Source organism: Populus trichocarpa, chromosome 17, assembly GCF_000002775.5.
Source record: "Populus trichocarpa isolate Nisqually-1 chromosome 17, P.trichocarpa_v4.1, whole genome shotgun sequence".
Classification (NCBI taxonomy): Eukaryota; Viridiplantae; Streptophyta; class Magnoliopsida; order Malpighiales; family Salicaceae; genus Populus; species Populus trichocarpa.
The window spans coordinates 4,626,276-4,650,896 of record NC_037301.2 but is presented as its reverse complement, the minus strand read 5'-3'; the positions used below and the strand labels follow the sequence as shown (position 1 = coordinate 4,650,896).

At 35.1% G+C, this 24,621-nt stretch overlaps 2 protein-coding genes and 1 non-coding gene across 3 annotated transcripts; 1 reads left to right on the top strand and 2 right to left on the bottom strand.

Annotated features, from left to right (window-relative positions):
• Positions 1-827: 827 nt before the first annotated feature.
• Positions 828-2,464, bottom strand: LOC18107086 (F-box/kelch-repeat protein At3g06240). Its single transcript, XM_006373014.3, has one exon. It carries the CDS (start codon positions 2,347-2,349, stop codon positions 1,267-1,269), a length of 1,083 nt encoding a protein of 360 aa, XP_006373076.3. The 5' UTR covers positions 2,350-2,464; the 3' UTR covers positions 828-1,266.
• A 1,382-nt stretch (positions 2,465-3,846) lies between these two features.
• Positions 3,847-3,920, bottom strand: TRNAV-AAC (transfer RNA valine (anticodon AAC)). The gene has a single exon. It is a non-coding gene; the product is annotated as a tRNA-Val (tRNA).
• A 168-nt stretch (positions 3,921-4,088) lies between these two features.
• On the top strand, positions 4,089-17,364 carry LOC18107085 (beta-galactosidase 9). Its single transcript, XM_006373013.3, has 19 exons — positions 4,089-4,382; positions 4,744-4,839; positions 4,954-5,066; positions 5,656-5,722; positions 6,456-6,548; positions 7,071-7,214; positions 7,445-7,533; positions 8,284-8,389; positions 8,793-8,880; positions 9,050-9,171; positions 10,594-10,797; positions 11,436-11,665; positions 12,104-12,219; positions 13,025-13,122; positions 14,361-14,471; positions 15,191-15,301; positions 15,600-15,805; positions 15,974-16,322; positions 16,928-17,364. The coding sequence occupies exons 1-19, from the start codon at positions 4,188-4,190 to the stop codon at positions 17,063-17,065; spliced, it is 2,676 nt and encodes an 891-aa protein (XP_006373075.1). The 5' UTR covers positions 4,089-4,187; the 3' UTR covers positions 17,066-17,364.
• The last annotated feature ends 7,257 nt before the right edge of the window (positions 17,365-24,621 follow it).

Below are 24,621 nucleotides of genomic sequence, written 5' to 3'. Positions count from 1 at the left end.
AAGAGGTCTGGCTTTCTCCACTACTTCCATGGAAGAAAACAAGACATGGAACTGATGGCCAACACAGCATGCATGCATGGTTCGCTCTTCCTCCTCCTTGGTATTAGATTCCATTGAGAGCGTTGCTTCTTCTCCCTTCGTTCTTGCAATACAACTCTTTAGTGTGTGTATAGGGTTTGGGGTAGGGTATCAACAAGGACAATGTGTTGGGAATTTTAACAGAACTACGGAGTTAGAATTCTAATTTGATCGGGATTTTATTATTGGAAATAAAAAATCCCCACATAATTCGGAAATTTGGATTCCTGTTCTTAAAGAGGAAAGGAAACAATTTCTTGCAATATTTCATGTGTGTCTACCCAAGTATGAAAATCTTCATGTTGTTTGTTCTTTATATTATACTCACAAATCATTCTAAATTAAATTTATTGCTCACACCGACCTCTCCAATTAAATGATTTTCATATAGAACCCATCTCTAGCTATAGGTTTCTAGCAACCTAATGCTGACCATTCTCTCTTTTCTTTTATTTATACGGATAGTTTTACTACTTTGCTTGTCTATATTGATGATATTATCGTTGTAGGAAACAATGCCATCCCTTTGACTTCTTCTCGTACAAATAAGCTCTTCCATTGCCATCCCTTTCAATGATCAAGCGTTAGGCTAATATGAGATGATTGGCTGATAGAGTAGGTATCGATAGAAAATTCTTTCAGTAAAACTGTTAAATGTAGCAGTGAGGTAGCAGGTATATTTCAATTTACAGACACAGCAACCTCAAAAAAGGGAAACATGTGCATATAGAAACTGGCAAGCTAAGATTCCCAAACAACAGGCCTCATGTATATTGAAATGTTTGTACAGCCATGCTAAAGCTGGGATATTTTTCTCCTTATTGTGTCGGGATATAGGCTCGTGTTCTGCAATATATATCTTCATAGCCATCACAGGCACCTTCAAGGTCTATACAGTGAGGTCTGGTTGAAAGGAGGATTCTCTGGTACTTACCTCTATTGCAGCGCCATATGCACCAGACATGCACGAAACTAATATAATTCACTGTAAAACCAAGTGGCTAACTACAACACATAGTAGCCAGGCAATCAATCAGCATTGCATGCACTAGAAGAAACAGTGTTATGAAATTAACCTATAAAAGAGGAGGACAGAAATGTAACAAAAACAAAAAGGAATTAATAGAAAAGGTCTGGTTCTTAACTTTATTTTGCTGGATCATATTCTTAAGATTCTAGATTCTGATATTAGCATAGTGAAACCAGACTTTCTGTATATATTGCCGATTCATAAAATGGATCACCATCATTCTCTACCTTCAATAACTTTTTTGCATCTTCTACTGGGTTGTACAGTGTCAATATCCCTGGACATCCATGATTGTCTAACAGAACTTCCCCTTTCTTTGTCAACCACATCCCTGATGAATAACAATCTAGACATAGTTTGTCAGCTGGGACGACAAACAATCTTCTCCATGTTGTCTTGACACCGTATTCACTTGCTAACCATGCTTCAAAATAGCTTCCAGATGGTTGTAGTTCGCCAAAAACACATAAGCAATTTCCTGAGATGCTCAAAACTGCTGTATAAAAATGATTTGGAAGTGGCTCAGCCTCCATGAATTTCTCTTTTTCTATATCAAATGGAACAATAACATCCAAATGATGAGCAGCATCACGCTTCCCTAGCCAAAGCAGAGCTCCATTCCAAAATTCTCCATAGTAATTACTTCCCAAGGTGATACCAGGAAGGCTGCCTTGAACTGTTCTCCATGTATTGGTTTTCAATGTGAAGACTTCAACCATAATTTGATCAGAGCGAGTACTGGCAGTAGCTGAAGAGGCAATTACCATTTTGTAATCATCAGTAGAGGAATCATAACCAAGTCCAGTCGAGAAATCTTTGTGCAGAGAAGAAGTTGGTCCTGACAATTTCTTGGACTCTCTAGTTGATGGATTCCATAAGACCACACTATCAACTTCATTAAGTATACATACTATGCCATCACAAGATCCCAGAAATAATCCAACAGCGAAGGAGTCGTTATGACTCTCTGCGTTAGGATAAGAAAGCTTCACTAATGTATTGCCATTATCACCATCACTAGCTGCTTCAAAGTCTACAGAATAAAGAGGATCAGCAGCAATGAGGAGCCTTTGACGGTTAATGTTCTCGTCTTCATGTGCCCTTTTGAGATGCAACTTGGCAAATTGAGGATCGGAGATTAATGACCGCCATGATCTGCACACACACTTGAATTTTATGAGCGACTTGGCTGGTAAATAGGTGAGAATATCAACAATGATTTCTTGGGGGAGTTTTGACATGGCTATTCAACTTGATTTTGGTTTCCTTACAGTTGTTTGAGGAGGATTCATCTAGAATAATGAAAGCATTATGAAGCAATGGTTTTCAGCTATATATGAAGTAGAAGTTTGACCTTTCCTATGAGTAAAAAACAATTTGACTTGACCTATGAAATATGAATGAACCAGTCAATAGTCATGGCCTTCTTGTAGTTCTAGATTCAGGCTAGTAGTTAGTTGAATAGGTCATCGGACCAGGACCAAAAATAATAATAATAATAATATTGCGAGGAAGTTTCTGCTCCATTTTATTTCTGCAACAGTTCAGTCAGAAAATTACAAGATTAGAGAAAACTGGAATCTAGAAGGTCATCATGGAAAGTGAGGTAGTGTACTGTCATATTTTTTTGTTGTTATTACATGGTTGTGTAGGTGTTTGAAGCGGTCAAAACTCAACGGGTCCAATTATATTTGTTATACAAAAGGTTATGTAATAACTAGTTAGATTTATAGATCAGACCAAATATTTTCTAGTATAAAAAAATATTTAGGTGATGTTAATATTTTTAAAAAATAAAAATAATCTAATATTTGAGTAACTGAAAGAGATCACATGCATTCTTAAAGCATCGATTTGAAAAATAAACTAAACAAAATATTATGAAGTTAATATTTAATGTTTACATTCAATCAAGTAATTTAATTAAAAAAAAAACACTAAATTCAATAAAAACAAAATAAAATAAAATAACCCATGTCATTTTTAAAAGTACTAAGAACTCTCATAAAAAAACAAAATAAAATAAAGTTTAATTTTTAATTAAATAAATATCGAATAAAAAAAGGATCCAAATTGACCCGCTGACCTGAATCAAGTAATTGAAAGAAATTACACGTACCGTCAGAACACCAACTCGAAAAGCTAACCAAACAAAATACTATGAAGCGAGTACTTAATGCTTACATTCAATCAATTAATTTAATTTAATTAAAAAATAAAATTCATTTTAAAAAGAGCAAATTTAATAAAGACTAAGCAAACTCTAGTGAACTTTATAATCTCGAGTCAATTTTTCAAATCCGTAACCTATTAAATCATAAACTTATATTCAATCAAACTTATATTCAATCAAGAAACTCAATACCCAACCAATTTAATGTTAGTGGATAAATTTGAAAAATAAATATCAATTTTAAAATATTTTCAAGAAAAAATAATAATTAAATTTTGTAGGAAAATACTCATCCCTCCTTGAACTCTCATTTAGCGACACTCGTTTAGACAATCCTCAAGTGTTTTATCTCTATTATAAAGATGAAGTTGTAAAAAATTTAATGTAAAAACCATTTCAAATATATATATAAAAAAAAACAATCAAAATAATATCAAATCTAAATAAATTGGGCGTAGGACTTTGCAATAATAGGTTGGGCCAGAAAATGATCTCCGTTGCTTATTGTGCACGTCAACCATTTTTACTTTCCAAATCATGAAAAAGGTGTTTGACATAAAACAATTGGCGTCGCCCGGGTTCGAACCGGAGACCTTCAGTGTGTTAGACTGACGTGATAACCAACTACACCACGACACCTCTTATAGACCTTTTCTCCTAATAACATGTAATTAATATTATAGATTCAGATAAATAGAAAGATGGATAAGCTGTCACTACCTTCTGATCGTTAGTTAGTTTGTCATTGCCAGCGTGTCACCTTAATCCACACTCCAAAGTACAACGTCCGAAAGATCGTTCTTCCTTTCTACTACACTCCAATTTTCAACTTCCTTGTAAGCTATAACCTTCTGCTCTGCTCATCACTCCTTCCCTCAAAAAATTAAAATTAAAATAAAAAAAACAATGATTTCTTCTTCAAGACTTAAAATATCCTTCTTTCAATTTCTCTCTTTTTATCTAATTATCCAATTCACCCTCATATCTTCCAACTTTTTCGAACCGTTCAATGTTACTTACGATCACCGTGCTCTCATCATCGACGGCCGCCGCCGCATACTCAATTCCGCCGGAATCCACTATCCTCGCGCCACTCCCGAGGTATACAATAAACTGTCTCTTCTCTTTCGCTATGTTGCTTCAAAATTCTGTGTTTCAACGAGGTTAATTCTTAATTATACACTGATGAGATAAATTAAGGCTATTTTAATGCTACCTGACCTAGAATTTGAGAATAAAAAGTAATTTTATAAGAGAGTTTGGAGATTCTTCGTTTTAATGTTGAAAGAGAGAAAAAAACAAAAAACAAATGTGCGTTACAGGAGAAATTGATAAATAAATGTGCGATGATGCGTGCGTGCGTACTTCTGTTAATTTTGTATTAGCTAATTTGTTCTTGTTTAATTGTTTATTTATTCAAGTTATCAGATTATTAAAGTGTGTGTTTTTCGCGTAATATCAGATGTGGCCTGATTTGATTGCAAAAAGTAAGGAAGGTGGAGCAGATGTGGTTCAAACTTATGTATTTTGGGGCGGGCATGAGCCAGTTAAAGGACAGGTGAATCTGGTTGATTGTTTATGACAGTTTCCAGTTTGTTTGTAATTTTATCACTTTGTGTGAAACTTGATACTAAATGGTTTTTTTTTTTTTTTTTGTTATTTTCTTGGACAGTATTACTTTGAAGGGAGATATGATCTTGTAAAGTTTGTGAAGCTAGTGGGTGAAAGTGGACTCTATCTTCATCTTCGCATAGGCCCTTATGTTTGTGCAGAGTGGAATTTCGGGTCTCACCTTTCTTTTTCATTTTTTTTTAAATTGAAGGCCTTTTTTTTTCTTTCATTTATTTTGCCTCTTTGGTATCATGTTCGTTTTTTTTTTTTAGTATTCTTTTTTGATTCCCATCGTCTGCTAGATGCTTTGCAGATAAGATAGTGCATAAAAACTTAAAATGCGTACTTCTTTTTTTGAGCATGTATATTTGTTTTGCCATTTTCCCCTATGATATCATTGAATCTATTTGTCGGACTGATAAGTTTTATATGCAAGCATCAAGATGATGGTGTTGCATTGATGCTGATGTGTGTAAGATAGAAAGTTTTAATTCTTGTCGGAAAAAAAAAAGAGGAATAAGAAAACAAAGATATTTATGAGTAAATGAAGTGACAAACTATTGAGAGATGGAATGCACATTTCCTCAACTCAATGCAAGAAAACCTTGATGGCATGCTCAATTTTCAACATAGGAAAGGCTGGGGGGAGGGGGGGGGGGGGTGTCATTTCACTGGATAGAAAATAGTAGTGTAATGCAAAGGATGGTCATTTTTGTTAAAAACTTAAATTGATTTTTGCTGTTATTTGACAAACATATTGCAGGGGCTTCCCAGTGTGGTTGCGAGATGTCCCCGGCGTAGTCTTTAGAACAGATAATGCTCCTTTTAAGGTACATTGGAGCTATGAGCATCTATACTGCAGATTTATGTTGCTTCTTTAAACTGAATATGAGATATCATAGTTCCTTAAACTTGCATTAAATGTATCCTTTATTGTCATGTTTTAAGCATTTAAGATCTCCAGTGGTAATGCATATTTGGTGATGTCATTGGAGTATCATACAAATATCAGCAGCTTTGATCATAGAGCCTTGTACTACCTTTGCTACTTGCCCTTTGCATTCTCAAGCATCATTTTGCCACAGGAGTATCATAAAAATATCAGCAAACTCCATCATAAAAATGCAGGGCAAACATTTTTTTCCCTGTGCTTTGCTTCCATTATTTTTCCTTTAATGTCAACCATTGTGCCTTTACCCATGTACATGCCTTTTGACTCATGCAACATCAAATTATCCAATAATTCATTGACCTTCTATTGTCTCCTCTTTACTAACTAATCTTTGAGGGATCTATTTTTGCAGTTTCTAAACCTTTAACTAATTTCTTATTATCTTCTTTTTTTATTTAACCTCTACCTAATCCCTGGAAAGTTATTATTATTTCTTTGGACTATTTATATGTGTCACATGTACCACAACTTAGTGAAAGAATCTTGTTAGATGGGGGATTGTAAATAATATCCTCGTGCTAACAGTAAAATTGTTGAAATTGAGCCACGAGTCTTAGATTGTAGAGGTTAGCATAACATGCTGATGCTGATGATACCTGTATCATTTACAGGAAGAGATGCAGAAGTTTGTTACAAAGATAGTAGATCTGATGAGAGAGGAAATGCTATTATCTTGGCAAGGTGGTCCAATCATCATGTTCCAGGTTGTATACAATTTTGAGTTTCTTTGTCCAATCTTTTTAGCTTTTAGAGTAATGTTGTTCCATTTTGGATAAGTTCTGTGGTTTGATTTTGCTTATAAGAATCACGGAGGGGGGGATTGGAATTACATTCTCGGACTGTTTTAATTCACACATATCTTTCATCTCATTGAGATGAAGAATCTGGCACGATAAATGGATATTGCCTAAGAGGTGATATCTCATTCCTGCCAGTGGGCAGTATTTTTGTTCTCAGGTACCGTGAGAGAAACACGACATGAATGCGAGGAAGGAGGGATTGTTGGGTTGGTGGGTGGGGGTTGGTTGGGCAGGCTTTGGAGGCCATTATTTCCAGCTATGAAACTTATTGTGACCATTGGCACAAATTCCAGCAGACATAATACAGTCTGGGGATTTGGATTTAAGGATCAATCATGTTAAATTCAGTTCTTGCTCAATATGATGCTCCCAAAAACTATAGTGGTTTTTTAATTAACATGTGATAACTAACAATTTTTTTGACAGATTGAAAACGAATATGGGAATATTGAGCACTCATTTGGCCAGGGAGGGAAGGAATACATGAAATGGGCTGCTGGAATGGCTTTAGCACTTGACGCTGGGGTTCCATGGGTGATGTGCAAGCAAACTGATGCTCCAGAAAACATTGTAAGGACTCATCACCTAAGGATTGCTACAGCTGTAAATTTTTTTAAATTAAATTTCTTAGCGATATAAATAATGCTCAAGCTTTTTGGTCAGGAACAATAAAAGGAGAATCTGAAATTATTGAAATCAACTGGTTTATCCAGTTTTGAGACTTGATAATCTGAAGGCTAAAAGACTTTGAATTGTTAATTTCCAGTCATCTTATATTTTTATTTTTTACTTTCACGCAGATAGATGCATGCAATGGATACTATTGTGATGGTTTTAAACCAAATTCCCCTAAGAAACCAATATTTTGGACCGAAGATTGGGATGGATGGTATGGCCAAGCCTTACGATTCAATTTAGCACAATATGGAAATTAATTTGTTTCATGTTGTATTTTTTTGTGTGTTTTTGACTTGGAAGATTTGTTATTTATAAATACCATGACATGTATGACTAGAATCAAATATTGAGGCATGCTGATGAGTTGTGCAGTATACACTGGCTAAAAACCTATGGTCAGAGAAATGATAAGAAGACATATGCTACAGATTCACAATGGAAGGCCAACCTTTGTCGCAGTGAAATATTTCCTTGCATTGTGCATAAATGGGAGGATGTAACCTTAAGTGTCGTTTTGGGCTTCTGAGCTTATATTCTTATTAAGAGTAGAGTTCTTGACTAAGAAATAACAACCAAGTAAACTTTGTGTTCATTTCTCTTTTGTTCTTTTCTTTTATTTTCTTTTGTTCTATTTTTTTGGTGGTGGGGATGGGGTGCGCTGATGATGTGGAATTTATGATTTAGATGACATTTGATAAATGCTGTTTTCCACCACAATCAAACCCCACAAAACAGCTCTCTCTTAGGGTTTGGGTCACATTTGTAGTCTAAAATGTGCTTGCAGAGATAATTTGATTTCATATCTTGAGGCATGCTAAACTTGTGCATGTTTGTGTTTCATATCATTGCTAATTCAAACTGTTTTCATTTCAAAACCCATCACTTTTTCCAGCTTCACTTCGTAAATGCATACTGCTAAAGTTTATGGGTAGTGTTAATCATTTTAGGTTGGTTTTTCTAGGTATACAACTTGGGGTGGAAGATTGCCTCACAGGCCTGTTGAAGACCTTGCCTTTGCTGTTGCACGCTTTTTTCAACGTGGAGGGAGTTTCCAGAATTATTATATGGTAAAGTATATTACTGAAATGACTGCTAATTTAGACTTACCAAAACTTGCATGGAAAAGTAGAAGTCTGTAGAAAATGCTATGGGAACCCATTACGCAATGCAATTTGTTGGAAAGCGTTCAATTCAGGGGCCAAACTTGAATTCCTTTGGCAGTGGGTCTGAAAAAAGATATATGAGTGGGAGTGACTCTTAAGTTCTGAACTGCCAAAGCATCAGTGAATGCTTTCTATGATCTAGGAGTCATTTCCTAGCAATAGTTGTTAACCAGCGATTTCCATGATTTTTTTCAGTAATAGGCATCATGTTGTATGTCAACTATATCTTTAGGTTAAAAGATTAGAAATCATTGTCCCCATTGATGTGCACCTGCTGCATCTTGATAAGTTTCCTGCTTGGCTGCAGTATTTTGGTGGAACAAACTTCGGCCGGACTTCTGGGGGTCCATTCTATATAACTAGTTATGACTATGATGCTCCAATTGATGAATATGGTAGGTGAAAGTAATTCAGAGAACTGAGTTAATCATTGGGCAACTGTTTTTTCACTGAGGCTGTAGTAACTTGCCTTAGTTGCATATAAATCCATTGTGCACGCTAAACTATAAATATTAATCTTCTTATCACAGCTAAATTAATGAACCCGTTTTGCTCTTCTTCTAGGTTTGTTGAGCGAGCCCAAGTGGGGGCATTTGAAAGATTTGCATGCTGCCATAAAGCTTTGTGAACCTGCTCTAGTTGCTGCAGATTCAGCTCAGTATATAAAACTGGGACCAAAACAAGAGGTTTGTGTTGTATTTTCTTTGGTTTTTCACATGAATAGTTTTAGGTTGTTATTTCCATGGATTGATATGGTCATACCATTTCTGAGCGAAATAAATAAATAAAGATGAATAGGTCTTGTTGTGGCATGACTGATGGAGCTCCTTTAGTTTGCAACTTGTGATGCCCACAATTGCATTAATTTGATGGCATTGGTTTCAATATGCACTAATTCAGAAAATTGGGGAGAAAAAGTGTCCTGATTCTTCTGGTATTGTCTCAATTGCCTTTGCAATTGATCAACAATCAAATGTAGATTGTTGTTCTAGATCAATTGCAAAGGTAACTGAGACAATCAAATGTAGAACTAAGGGAACAATTGAAGGAAAAAGATAGAAAAGGGATAGACCTAAATTCTTATGACATAAATAATTATGAAATTCTGAAATTAATAAAATGACAAATAAATCCATGGATTTATTTATGGCATCAGTGAGTCTTCTTAAACATATCCCATATAATATTTTATCACACAGTAAGCCTTATTAACACACTTTCTTCCTACCAAAGGGAGTTGAGATTCTATCATCATTTAAAATCTTTCTCAAAAACCTAAATACAGGATTTCTCTTCACGTGGAGTTGTCAGGTGGATGTTATTCTCATTGCTGCCTTCAAACCTAATGATTTTCCATTCTTTAGAATCGTTTTCCAAAGCCTGGATACAGGATTCTTCTTCATGTCAGAGTTGTCTAGTGGATGGTATTCTCATTGCTGTCTTCAACACTTGTACCTACCTCATCTATGTTACTAAATGTGGAAGATGCATAAGAAATACCAGGTATCAGCTTCACCAGCATCATCACCTTCACCATTTTTAGACCTGATCCAACAGATCCCTGTGAAACAAGCATCACCATTTCTAACACTATTCCCGCTAGCACCTGCCCTTGTATTTTCAAGTCAATGTAATATCTTAGAAGGTGAGGAGATCTTAAGTTTAACCTCCACCTAGGGAAGGATGGTGCAATTTACCCTTAGAAATCTCATGAATATATGGATGTTGCATGGATTTTGAATGATTCTATTTTGTTTAGGGCTGCATTAGATGAATCGACATGAGGACATATTTTGAAACAGTTATCCTACAAGCCAGAAATGAGATATATCTGAAATCCCAGCATTGTCCGACTCCAAATTCATGTTAACAAAAAGAAAATGCTTTTGAGAAAATATTGTGAACTCCTTAACTCATGCCAACCATTTGAAGCTTGAAGTGTTTAGATAAATAGAGCTACCGAATCATTCTTTGCTCTGAATGAAGAACCTTTACCATTTTTCCATTTTGCATGTGATTTGGTGTGATCTCTACGCTACTATACTTGCAGTTTTACTTGTTTTGTCTAGTCAAAGGTTTTGAGCTTTATTGAACAAAAAACTATTCAGGCACATGTGTACGGTGGAAGTCTAAGCATTCAAGGCATGAATTTCTCTCAGTATGGAAGTCAAAGCAAGTGCTCTGCATTTCTTGCTAATATTGATGAACGTCAAGCAGCTACTGTGAGATTCCTTGGTCAATCATTTACTTTACCTCCATGGTCAGTGAGTATATTACCAGACTGCAGAAATACTGTCTTCAACACTGCCAAGGTTTGGTTCTTATATTTAGGATAATGCATGCATTTGGGAAATTAGGCACTTGTCTGAAATCTACATATGATTCACTCTTGTGTGGACACTTGTAAATGTATTTTGCCTTTATTTGCTATATGTTCGCTAGACATTTTGATGCAACAGTCCTATAACTTCACATCTATACTCTCCTGTGCTTGGGAATGTTTGTTCTTTTCGCAAGTTTGACAATTACATGCTGAAGTCAAATCATGCTCATAAAAAATCTGAAGATTTCAGTCCATCATAAATTTGATCTGAATAATTTATGCAAAGGAATGCCTTTGAAACTAAATATTGTTATAGCTCTTGTACAACGTTTCACCAAAAAAACAAATTGCAAAATGAAAAAGTTTGAAATCTTTCTCAAGTTAATTGCATCCTTCTGGATAGAAGCATTTGGCTCACTCTGCCCCCGCTCCAAACACCAAGAAATTCCATTTTTATTATTGTGAAAACCCTGACATCCATCCCTTTCTATGTTTTTTTAAGAATATTTTATATGACTCGACTTTATGAGATTTTAGGTTTTTTTACCTTTATATTTTTGAACAAAGATGTCTGGTAGATGTTTGAAGCTGTTCTTTTAATTCTTTCCTTTCCCCTCATAAAATCAGGTTGCAGCACAGACTCATATCAAGACTGTGGAGTTTGTTTTGCCTCTTTCAAACAGTTCTCTACTTCCACAATTCATTGTTCAGAATGAAGATTCTCCACAATCAACATCCTGGCTGATTGCCAAAGAGCCAATTACTTTGTGGAGTGAGGAGAATTTTACTGTGAAAGGCATATTGGAGCATTTGAATGTGACAAAGGATGAATCTGACTATCTGTGGTATTTCACAAGGTGCATCATTGTGTCTTGAATATGGATGTAAAAGTATTATTCTTTGTAGAAAACAAAGAAATGTAGTATGCTGGACATGATATATAATTTGTTGTGTTAATAGAGCTATGCATTTCATTTGTCCAATACAGTTACTGTAAGTAACATATAACAAGGCTTTAGCAAGCTGAAATCTAAAATAAATTTACCATGACGGGTCTGTGTTGTCTGTGTTGTCGTTCCACAACTTGTTTAAAAAACTAGATCTAGTTATTCGGGTGAATTCAATCAACATTTAGCATTATAAGGAACTCAATATTTACGAGTGAGCTTTCAATGCTTGAGTTCTATCACCTTAGGTTGTTAATTGAACGCATTGTGTACTCAACAGGTTCATTTTTTTTTTATAGTTTTCATGTAATTAATGCCTGCTCAATTAAATGCTTTCATGAAATGCAGAATATATGTTTCTGATGATGACATTGCATTTTGGGAGAAAAATAAAGTCAGCCCTGCAGTTTCAATAGATAGCATGCGTGATGTGTTGCGTGTATTTATCAATGGCCAGCTTACAGGTAATGTCTTGTATTATCCTTCATATATAAGTGCATCCATCTACATAACCATGAGTGTGTTTGTGTTTTTTTTCCTTTTGTTCGCTTCATTTCTTCTTTGTTCTTTCTATGTTGTTTCATCCTAGCGGTGAAGTTCTGCAAACTCAGCCAGGAAATGTTTTCCAAGAGTATAAATGATTTTATAATAAACCCTAGTTGTCCTTATTTAATAGACTAGTTGATGTATGTTTTCGAGGAAACTGTTAAGAACGCATTTGAAGCATAGGAAGAATGTGTAGCCTATCAAAACTCTGTTCTTTAATGACCCATTTTTAAATCATTGATTATTTGTTTCATTTATGAAAAGGGGGATTCAGTGGTTAAACATAGGCTGAAAGAGATTGAAATTCGTTTAAGATATTTTTCCTGATTTGTTGGAAGTTGTTCTGGAGCATTACATTTTCCTAATCATAACATGGTTCTTGGGAAAAGGTGAAATAAATTGCACTTTTTTCAGGGCAACTGACTCCAGCTTGTGTGGTCTTTGTAGCAAAGTCATGGGTGTTAGATTACTTTTGCATCAATTCTACCAGAAATCCTCACCAAGATTGAATGCAATATTTTCTTGCAAATTAGAGATGTTTCATGAAATTTTGTAGTTTCCTGCCTGCTACAGCATTTTTATGACTGCTTCTTCGAGTAAATAGAAAAATTATTGCTTTCTATCATAGGCACTGCGAATAATGCTTGCCATCTTTATATTCTCAATACCTCCCTAACCTGTTATTTTCTAACATTCATGCTGGAATATCTCGTGGAAGTTAAGGCAGTGTGGTTGGTCATTGGGTCAAGGCGGTCCAGCCAGTTCAGTTTCAGAAAGGATACAATGAGTTAGTGTTGTTGTCTCAGACAGTTGGATTGCAGGTAAAATATCCTGTATCTTCTTGTCAATATTCGGTTATTGTATTCCATTAATTGTGTAGACCAATTGTTTTCTTGAAGATGCTTTATGGCCTATTGGTTTAGCCTGCCTCATTGGTGCTATTACAGGAAACAATGATAACATCCCTGAAATATTTTACCTCACAATTAGATATTTGCAATTGTTTTGCTCTTCTAGAATGACTGTAGGAAAATGGAAGGGCTTATATCATGAAGAAGAAGAGAAATGAAGGCATTGTTTCTCACCTCTAGATAGAAAATATTTCATTTGTTTCTTAATTTCTGGAAAATAGGTTAAATTATTTCCCTAGAAAAAACACAAGGAATCTAGTTTTATGTCACTCGTAGTTCTATGAGGAGATCAAAGGTAAGGAAGTGTTTAACGGTAGTAGTCTTGAGGAACTAACCCCCTAGGGCACTTTGTGTTCAATTAGCTTAATTAGTTCTTACTAAGGAGATTATTTGAGATTCAGCTGGAAAATGTTTCAAAATGAAAAATATTTATTAATGAACTTTAAGCTGCAAGATTACTAAAAAAATCTCCCTTATGCCCCAAAAGTCAGCCCAGGTGTTCGTTGATGAGCTTCAAGCTGCCATAGGTGTTCTTCCATGCTATCATCGTCTTTTGGGATTTCCATGTTTCTTACTTTTTGTTCTTCATGGGAGAAAAGCACTTCTCCCCCTTTTTGCTCTGATTAAAAGCTGGGACATTTGAAGCTTGAACCTCTTAATGAATATTGTTTTATTTGACAAATCTGAGCTTTTCCAATCCTTATATCTCCTTTTAATTCATGGAGATTATATTTTAGAGCTGTGACTTTTTCTTTACTTTTTCTTACTCCCAGGTAAGGGGCAGATTAAATTTGGGATTTCCACATTTTTCCACATATATACTACATGTGGCATGTAAAATATCTTAAAATTACCTACCTTAATTGGATTGATATTACAGACACACTACCTAGTTTGTGATTTGTGAATATGAATTCTCTGTTCTCTCCTCAGTTATTGGCTTTGATTCCTTGTGAGTTGTAAATTTTGAGCAGAACAGATTATGTTGGATTGTAATGGCAGATGATAGGCTCGCTCAGTTGCTTTTGTAGCATCCTAGTTAACTTGTTTTTTTAGCTGCACATCGAGTTTTGTATGTTACCTGTCTCCTTAGGTCTGGTATTACTAATTCCATATACTCTGCCCTATGATTTAAATTGATGATACAGAATTACGGTGCCTTCTTAGAAAGAGATGGAGCAGGCTTTAAAGGTCAAATTAAGCTTACTGGATTTAAAAATGGGGATATAGACCTCTCAAACTTATCATGGACTTACCAGGTATGTTTTGATGATTTTGTTCGACATTCTGTAGTTTCATTTTGCAAATGAAAGAAAACATGTATTTGGTAAATTTCTTACGATACTTTTTGTTATTTGTTTGATTTTAAAACTACATGGATTACTAGGCAACTGAAATTCTTGCTGTTATCTGCTAAGTTGTCCCTGTAGCAAAAGGTTTGTTCATCAAGTTCTAAAATCTTATGGAATATGAGTGGTTCTAGAGTGTCAGTCAGCATGTCCACATGTTATACAAGGCAAAGACATGGCTGAGGGAAGTCAATTGCTTATGTTGATGTCTTGAGCTTAGAAAAATACGATCCATGTCTAACCGCTGGGGTCTGGCATCCTTGGTTCTCAACTGAAATACTGAAATAGAATCCTGTGTGTATTTTGACTATAATACTGCAGAGATCTTGCTCTTTTGAGTTTGTTTATCTATTAAAATAAGTGAGTTTGATGGAGAAATATGAAGCAGCAGAACATACATGGATGTGCAGTTAAAAGGAAAGCACCAATGCATTACCTTTAGTACATCAAAACTAAATAGAGACTTTGATACTCACAGTGGCACAAATTTTAAATCATGTGGCTCTTGCTCCTTTCTGTCAATTATGTTATTTTCCACATCTGATTTGATTCTTTAGCTATGGCAACAAAGTGCACGATGTTTTCTCTCTCCTAAAGGTAGAAAACTGAGTTGTTTATTTCTTCTAAAGGTTGGGCTTAAGGGTGAGTTCCTTAAAGTTTACAGCACAGGCGATAATGAAAAGTTTGAATGGTCTGAATTGGCAGTTGATGCTACTCCATCCACATTTACCTGGTATAAGGTAAGGCTAATGTCTTATGGTATTCGACCATGAAAGCTATTATGTGGAACATTTGTAAGTTAATTTCTTTACTGATTTTGCTTATAGAGGATTGGATAAACTGATTGTTGGTCCCATTTTATCTAGTACTGTAAATATTAATATAAAATATTAATTAGTTAAGTCGAAGTTGGTATTCACAAGTGATTAACAAATATCCTCAATGGTAGGAACACACACACAGCTGATGCTGATTACATAATGTCATGCATTTTACTCTTAGTCTAAAATAGTATTTTTTTTCTCTCAATTCATGAAGACATTCTTCGATGCACCATCCGGGGTTGACCCAGTTGCTCTTGATTTGGGAAGCATGGGAAAGGGCCAGGCATGGGTCAATGGTCACCACATAGGAAGATACTGGACAGTGGTTTCTCCAAAAGATGGATGCGGAAGTTGTGATTATCGTGGAGCCTACAGTTCTGGAAAGTGTAGAACAAATTGTGGCAATCCTACTCAAACCTGGTAACTTTTCCTCAGACATGCTGTGTATCAGTTTGTGTGTATGTGCATGATGGAGCTACGCTTGCTTCCCTTGTATAAATTATTTACCATGTTTTGCTTCTACAATTTGACAATAGCAACGAAAAATCATGGTTTTAATGTCATGTGCTGTTATTGGTTTATGTCCAGGTACCATGTCCCTCGGGCATGGTTAGAGGCATCAAATAATCTACTTGTCGTGTTTGAGGAAACAGGAGGGAATCCATTTGAGATTTCAGTTAAGTTACGGTCAGCAAAAGTGATTTGTGCTCAAGTCTCAGAGTCCCATTATCCACCTCTCAGGAAGTGGTCCCGGGCAGATTTAACTGGTGGGAATATATCACGCAATGATATGACACCAGAAATGCACTTGAAGTGTCAAGATGGGCATATAATGTCCTCAATAGAATTTGCTAGCTATGGAACTCCTAACGGTAGCTGCCAGAAGTTTTCTAGGGGCAACTGCCATGCCTCCAATTCTTCTTCTGTGGTCACTGAGGTAAACATACCAACACAACTTTTTGAACCCGATTATTCTAAATGTCAAGCTCTTTTGGTGCTGAGAATATGTATTGAAGAACACAAGCACATGACAGCTACTTCATGGTAGATATTTCTATGCAAGGTATAAAATTGGAATTTTCAAACTTGGTCATGAATGTTAAGCATCTAGTTGATTGTTGTCCTTGAGTGGCATAAAACTTGAAATTCTTAGAACTGCATGTCGAGGTGTTTAAACAGTTAGAAAGGAGGACACAGTGAGTGCCAACACTTGAACGGCATATATTTCACTCTCTCTCGTCAATAAAATCGTGTTTGAAAATTTAAAAAATCTCTTACACCTTTATCTTTCCATGAATCTCAGGCCACTGGATTTTCCAATAACCAGAAATAGGATAACTGTTGATAAGTAATCTCTTGACATATTTCCCTAAGAGCATGTGTTAGATGAACCCTTAGAAGAAACATTCTTCATTGTATAGCTTTGGGAATTCCATAAGACATGCAAAATGCACTACATGGACTAGAAAATTTCACATTTTAATGATAAATTGTCTTTCCGGTGGTCTGTCTCTGCGATTTTATCTTATTCCTTTCATGCAGGCTTGCCAGGGGAAAAATAAGTGTGATATTGCGATTTCGAATGCTGTATTTGGAGACCCATGCCGCGGGGTTATCAAGACACTGGCCGTTGAGGCAAGATGCATCTCATCATCAAATATTGGTTACTCTCGCTACTGAAGTCCCAAGCCTCTGGCATATTTGACAATCTAAAGCATCCGACCTGGAAGTCTGGCATTTTTAAACTTAATCCAAACCTGCCTACATTTCCTGAGTGAGCTGACAGCAAACTGCTTTATGTCATGGCTACAGGCTTGTCATGCCAGAGGCCATGCTTAAGGATTCTCCACTTTCAGTTCCTTCGTCTAAGGCTTGTATGATGTCATTTTATATGTAAATAAGCTATACACAAAGTTGAATAATGTTTCAAAAATCCTGGTTTTGGACTGGGAATTAGAAATCCGGGGCTTATTGAATAACTTGATTGTTGGCAGACCCTAAACATTAAATGCGAACAAGCATTAAAAAAAAAAAACACTAAAACCCATGGAAGATTCACTATGGACCTTGAGAGAATTCCCTATTCACCAAAACAGCTGTATCAATTCATGCTTTCTTGACCTACCTGCTGGTAGGCTTTGGATGAGATTAGGTTTCTTTCTGGCTGGGGTTGTTGGCTCCTTTTCTGGGGGAGTGGTTGTAGGAGGGGTAAAGGCAGCTTGGCGTGACATGGCTTGCTTATGCAGCTTGGGTGGCTAGGTCAACCTTGTTCCTTCTTTGTTAATAGCTTCAGTCTCTCTCTCTCTCTCTTCTTCATCTGCCTTGCTTGGCTTCAAATTGGAGCCTTTTTTCGTTCAATTCCTAGGTCCAGGCGCTTCGTTTTCAACCTCTCTCTCCATGTTAGCCATCAGTTTGCTCCTTGCACCAGTGGAGAAAACCCAACATCATTTTTTATCCTGACCTATTACTACTTCCATGTGACAGGGTGAAGTCAGAGCTGGAAGACATTGCACCTACTGCAGCACACTTAGATGATGAGCCTGAGTCATCGAGCCATATTGCCCCCCCTCTCCTGTATAGAAGATGCGTGCAACTATGTCATCCCCATGATAGGCGACTTTCTTTGATGTCTATTTTCACGCTGCAACTGCGCAAAATTCCTGCTTGCTTGATTATTATTTTTCCTTTGCTTTGCTTGAACTACCTGTGCTAACTGTATGGTCATTATCTGAGATGCGCTTACATTGCATTCTTCACGTATTTTTTCTTTATGTTTTTTTTTTTCTGATAAACATATTTCGTCCGCTACTCGAACAAGATGGCATGCATGGCATGAATTACTTTCTTTTCTGAATAAGAACAAGCCTGCATTGCTACAGGGATAACTTCAAAGTTGCCTTACTTGGATGCCTGCCTTTTATGTCTGATTTCTCCCTTTCCTAACCTGCCAATCTTCTTTGTGTGATGCATATGCGTTGTTTACGTACTATTTGATTGTTTCTTCAGTCGTTTCACTTTTTATACACTGCTCGAAGCTGCCTTTTTTTTTTTCTTTCATCCTCTATGTTTTCCTCCCCACCAAACTGTTTCAGGCTGCCCACTGTGGAGGCTGCGTTGTTTCCTTTTGTTTCTTCTTTTCAGTGACAATCCATGCAAACTTCGATCATTGACTGCTGGCACTTTCCCTTCTGAACATCGACTTCAAGGTTGCTGGAATATTCTTCACTGCTAAAGGAGCAGCTTTTTGGTTCTTTTCATTCTGCAATTTGTCAGATGCTTTGTAAGGAACAACTGTTGACTTTGTCAAGCTTAGTAATGTTATTTGGATTGTGCTGTCACTGGTGTTCTTAGAATTGAGCTCACTGAAAATACGATTCCGGGTTTATCAATTCGCTTTTGCTACTGTTCTTTGAATTGCGGGCCTTTTAGTTCTAATGCTAGGAACTAAGTTCCATGCATTCTTTGCATGCCCAATCTTTGTCGTTGAAGCTTGTCATGTTTTTTTTTTAATTTCAGGCTAAAAAAAAGACCCGGATTGAAGCACTGGTTCGTAATTATATTTTCAAACACTCTTTTAATGGTAAAGAGTCGATATAAGTTATCATTATCAAATGCAAATCCTAACCCTAATTTTTTTTAAAAAAAGATAAATATGTATTTTTATTGTATTTTTTAATAAAAAGATTTAAACACCCTTACTAAAAGCTTAAAAAAAAATCTTGATATAATTAAAAAGTGTGAAGTCATTTCACTTTTCCTAGAATTAGAAGAGTTATATAAACCCTGGGAAATCATTAATGATGTAATTAGATTTCATCTCGCCCTGGAACGGAACAATTGTTTTTCAATCAATAATTTGAATATTGATTTTAGGCTGTTGAATCGATAAAATTAAGGGTTTACAATGTTTTTACCTTATCTAATCTAATTATACATGTGTAATCGAAGATTTATTAAAATCTCTAATTTAATTTGTAGGGTTATTAAATATTATATGGATAATTTCATATTATTTACTCATATAACGTAGATAAACAAAGAGGACTTTTTACATAACAAGTTCTGTAACCTTGTAAACCAAATCACACTTATTTCTCATAAGCTTTTTTTGGATAAGTTTAATTTGTGAACCTTCTAATGAAAATCTAAACCATTAACAAATTATTATACATGCATCTACTTTCTAAGAATTGTTAATTAAAAAAAACATACAAGTTGTCTACAAATGAAATGCCCTTTTCTTTGTATTAGCTACAATTTAGAGTTGACCCAATTGGATCTCACTCGAGTTTGATCAGGTCACCGTATTTGATCATGTTAATGTCCATCTTGATTTGAATGAAAACTTGGCTCAGGCCATACTGCAAGTTAACAAATATTTTATCTGTTCTCAAATAGTATTAATTGTAAATCCTTATGCGAGGTGGAATGAGATTTTAAAAGAGTTTCAAATCTTATTTCAAAGAATCAATGACTATAGTGTTGAGAACAAACATGATTTGACAGAGTAGACACATTCATACTATAATGTCTACATCAAAACATTGTTGATGAAGGGATAATAATTACGCTGATAAACTGATAGTTGAAAGATTAAGTTAAATCACTTATAACTTTCCTAATATTTGAAGGTTCATGACACGTTGCTAGACAGTGCATCTTCAAAAACCATTGATTAGAAATAAAAGTGGGATAATTAATCAAGTATGACTTTATTATAAATAAGTTTTAGAAGTTAATGACTATAATGTGATTTATACAACGAATTACAATTCTAGACCTAAAAAGATTAAGTAGGGACTTAATTGAATAAATTTATAAAACTATACTAAAATAATATATGTGATATTATTCAGAGGGTAAAGTGATTTTTTTTCATTTATAGGGTTATTAAGTTTTCTTTGTACAAAAAGAGCTAGCACTTATATGCATAACAATCTCTCTCTTCTAACCATCTAGGTGGTGGCCCAGTGGTAAGAGCTTGGGACCAAGAGGTTTGCTCCCTCTGTGGTCTCAGGTTCGAGCCCTGTGGTTGCTCATATGATGGCCACTGGAGGCTTACATGGTCGTTAACTTCAAGGCTCGTGGGATTAGTCGAGGTGCGCGCAAGCTGGCCCGGACACCCACATTAAACTAAAAAAAAAAACAATCTCTCTCTTCTGAATAGGGTTTTAGAAGATCTCTCTAATTGGTAGTTCGAGTGGATTATTGTTAGAGGTCAGATACTTTGACAACCTGTAGTTTGCTACAACCACGCCTTGAAGAAGTTGATCAAACCCTAAAAGAAGATCTGATTTTCAGATAACCTTTACTCAAACCTTAAAATAACTCGAGATTGTCTAATAGGATCTTAGAACGCTTGAAAAATTTTAAATTAAACTTTGCATATGTATAATAGCTTAACACACATAAAAATATATTCTAATATTTATGATTAATTATTATTTGATTATTGTGTTTTTAGTGAAATGATTAGTGTAAAAACTTGGTTATAATCTAACTAGACCAAAAATGAAGAGAAGATTTTTTTTATTCAGAAATAAAAACAAGATGGAATAAAATAAAATAAATAGATAAGTATATGAGAGGGATGAAATTAAACAAAAGAAAAGTGATAAGGCATTAATTTATTGAGAAGGAAAGGGTGGGGGCAAAATGGGAAAAAGCTAAACAAAAAGGGGTCAATGTGCAAAATTCAAAAGATTGGACTATATAAATGCTCAATTCTCTTCTCTCGGTCGTCGATTCAAAATCATAAGAGAGAGAGGAGAGGATTTGTGTGATTTTCTACTCTTTTTTTTTTTTTTTTGCTAAGTATATAAAAAAGAAGAAGAAGAAGAAGTGTGATTGGATTTATTAGAACTTAATTAAGCAATTAAGAGAGGTGATTTAGTATTTGGAAGTCGTTTAAAGAAAGGAATTCAAAGCTAGGGTTTGAAAATGAAGGGTAAGGGAATTTGAATCTTTCTTGCATCGATTCCTTGCATCCTTATCCAAGTAAGTTAAAGAACATGTTCAAAATGATTAATTGTTATAATTTTGTGTTTTGATGAAGAAATTAAATTGCTATGATTATGTAAAATTGAGGATTTATGGTATAATCATTGAAATGATGCAAATTATAATTGAACCATGTTAGAAAGTATGAATTATGATTGGATAAGTGTTCAAATTAAAAATGAAAGAAGCAAAACCATTTCCCCTTTTAATTGTTGGTTTTGACTAAAGAGGAAGATGTGGGAGATCAAGGAATTTGATGCAATTGTTTGGAAATTGTGGGAAATTATAGGTTTATAGATGTTAATAGATGGAATGGATAAAGAATTTACAAAAAAAAAAAATTCTCACCCTTTTTTCTTGTGGAGGTTTCGGCCATGACAGAAAAAAAAAAAAAAAGAGAAATGGTTTTGACTTAGATTTTGTTAATATAAAAGAGTGGTTTAAAATGAATTAGGTGGATTGTTGGAGAATTATGAAATTAATACCGAAAAGGAGAATTTTATTCTCCTTGATAATAAAAAAAAATATGAATGAAACCTATGAGAAAAAGGTGGAATTTAATGTTTGATAAGAATGTGGAATGTACGACATAATTAAAATGAAATGAGATTTTTATCATTTGGTTATGAATAATAAATGACATGTGTTGGTGTAGAAGAGGTTACAGTATCTAATCAGCAACAAGGGACCACTTCACGCCCACAAACACCAGGTAAGTGTTAAACACCTTGTAATAAATTTTTTGTTTATTTTAATATTCTATAAGGAATTTTCTTTAATTGTAATTTAGTGTAAAATTATGAAATAAAAAGAATGGAAATAATATCTTGTTAAATGGGCGTATTGAAAGATTATTTTCCAGTTAATGAAAATAATACCCTATTCAATGGGCGCATTGGAGGATTTTTTATTCTTGAACATTGGAAATAATGTACTAATTAATGGACAACTTGAGAAAGTTATATCCTGGTTAATGAAAAAGATACCTAGTTAAGGATTGACAAAATGATATTTAAATTAAATTAATGTATCAATGATTAGTACTTCATTTAATGAGCTAGTGAATGTATTATTGTGTATGTTTTAAATGGTTCTTATTTTATTCGTTTATTGTAAAGTGTAAATTTTTAATTTTTACCCAATATTCATATGTTATATAAATATGTTGCTAGGTAGCTCGTACCCTCAAGCTGGAAAGTAGATGCATAGATGAAAATCTTTTATTTAAATCAATTTTTGTATTTGAAAATATTAATATTTTATTATTATATCACTTATGTGTTAAGGAATTTAAATTTTTAAATTATCTCTTGTCGGGGATGTAATTAAGGATAATGTTCTTATTAAGCTAGTAATATAGTTTTATGGTATGTCCAATTAAATATGTTTATGTTGTCGTTTTATTGTATGTCCAATTAAATATGTTTATGTCCTAAAAAATTAATGCTTATTGTAAATTAATTAGTTTTAAACTTTGTCTATGAAATATTTATTAGTTTCAAAAGAAAGGTGTGGAAATTGATGTTCTAGTTGAGTTATGAAGTCTAATATGATGGGACAAGCTTTGTGGTTAATATTTACATGTTGTGATTTTTTAGTCGATAACCTGGTATTGAAAATACAGAGGAGCCTCTGCCTTTAAAAAAAAATTATTTGCACCGAGTAAAAATCAATATATATATCTCAGGGTCGTGACAGTTGGTATTATCACCTAGTTTTGGGTTTGGAAAACTAAATAAAAGTTTAATAAATTGCTAATTTAAATTAGGATGGTATACACGAGAAAGGGTATGACGACAGGAGAAGGTTTTGAAGAAAGACAAGCAGATGGCCTGTTAGAAAATATTGCATCTCATATGCCTCTAATATCTCATCAGTCAAGATTAAGAGAGTCAGTGGGAATCCATGATGATACTGATTTGAGACAGATTATGGGATCACAGCTTGGGGTCCGAACCAACAGAGATAGAGAGTTATACCCCCAGCTGCAGCACCAATGCATGTAGCGATATACCTACGCTACATGCCAACCCAACACTCATAGCTCAGATAATAATGGAAATGATCGAGGCGATGCCTAGTGCCTCAGCTCCGACAACTCCAATAGCATCAGCAGTATAGATGATACTTGTGGCTACAACCCCAATTGATAGTGTGGTTGCATTAGTGCGGTCTGTAAAGAGTATGAGAGAATTAGGGTGTGAACCCTTTCTAGGGTGAACCAAGCGTCGAGATAGCAAGCAAATGGCTTCGCATAATTGAGGATATCATGGATCAGATTCAGGTAGCAGAGGGCTTATGAGTAAATTATGTTGTCCATTTACTTTCAGAGAGGGTGCAATCTTGGTGGGATACGGTGAGGTCGAGGAGACTTGCAAGGTCCTGGTCTTAGGCAGAGTTTAGAGTATAGTTTGAGCATTATTTTTATTCCTCCTATCATCATAAAATTAAGGAACAAGAGTTTCTAGCTTTGAGATAAGGGGGCATGTTAGTGCTCGACTATAAGAGGAGGTTATATAACCTTTCTATGTTTGCCTCACATTATACTCCTTGTGAACAACACAGGGTTGAAAGGCTGCGAGATGGACTACGACAAAATTTAAAGCAAGGACTAACTGCCTTCAAGTTTGAGACTACCAAAGAGTTTATTTAAGTAGTAGAGGCCTTCGAGCTATGTTTATAGGAAGGCCAACAAGGACAATATGGTTTAGGTAAGAAGAAGGATGCAGATTATACCTCTAGCAAACCCCCTTTGCCTAAAAGAGGTAAGGGACATTTCAGTTAGTTCAAAAAAAGAAGGGTTCCTTAATTGTATCTGCTCAGACTTCAGAGGCGGGGTCAACAGGAAAGCAATCAAACCGGTTTTTCTAAAGAAGCATCGAGTAGAGAATGATTACTTATCCTTTGTATACCTATTATGGACAAAGACACCCAGGAGACTATTCCGCAATGCCTAGATGATGTTATATCTACAAGGGGAACACAGATGGCGAGATTGCCCACATTTAGACCGTGGATGGTATTATTACTGGGATCAAGGATAATTTTGGAGAAATTATCCCCGCAGGACTGAGATCACTCAGAATCAGCAACAACAAGCTCAGAGTCGGCAACAGTCTGCCACTATAGACAAACCAGCCCAATAAATGTTATCCGGGGCTAGTGACAGTAGAGGCAAAACTCATGTTCAGAGTAATAAGACACAGGGGCCCTAGACTTAGGGAAGAGTATATTAC

What these genes read in the sequence shown, in the direction of transcription:
- LOC18107085 (XM_006373013.3), top strand. Translation starts at nt 4,188, where the DNA reads ATGATTTCTTCTTCAAGACTTAAAATATCCTTCTTTCAATTTCTCTCT. An exon ending in ACCGAAGATTGGGATGGATG is followed by an intron (nt 7,534 to 8,283) that starts GTATGGCCAAGC and finishes TGGTTTTTCTAG; the next exon opens with GTATACAACTTGGGGTGGAA. An exon ending in CTCAGACAGTTGGATTGCAG is followed by an intron (nt 13,123 to 14,360) that starts GTAAAATATCCT and finishes TTGATGATACAG; the next exon opens with AATTACGGTGCCTTCTTAGA.
- LOC18107086 (XM_006373014.3), bottom strand. Translation starts at nt 2,349, where the DNA reads ATGTCAAAACTCCCCCAAGAAATCATTGTTGATATTCTCACCTATTTA.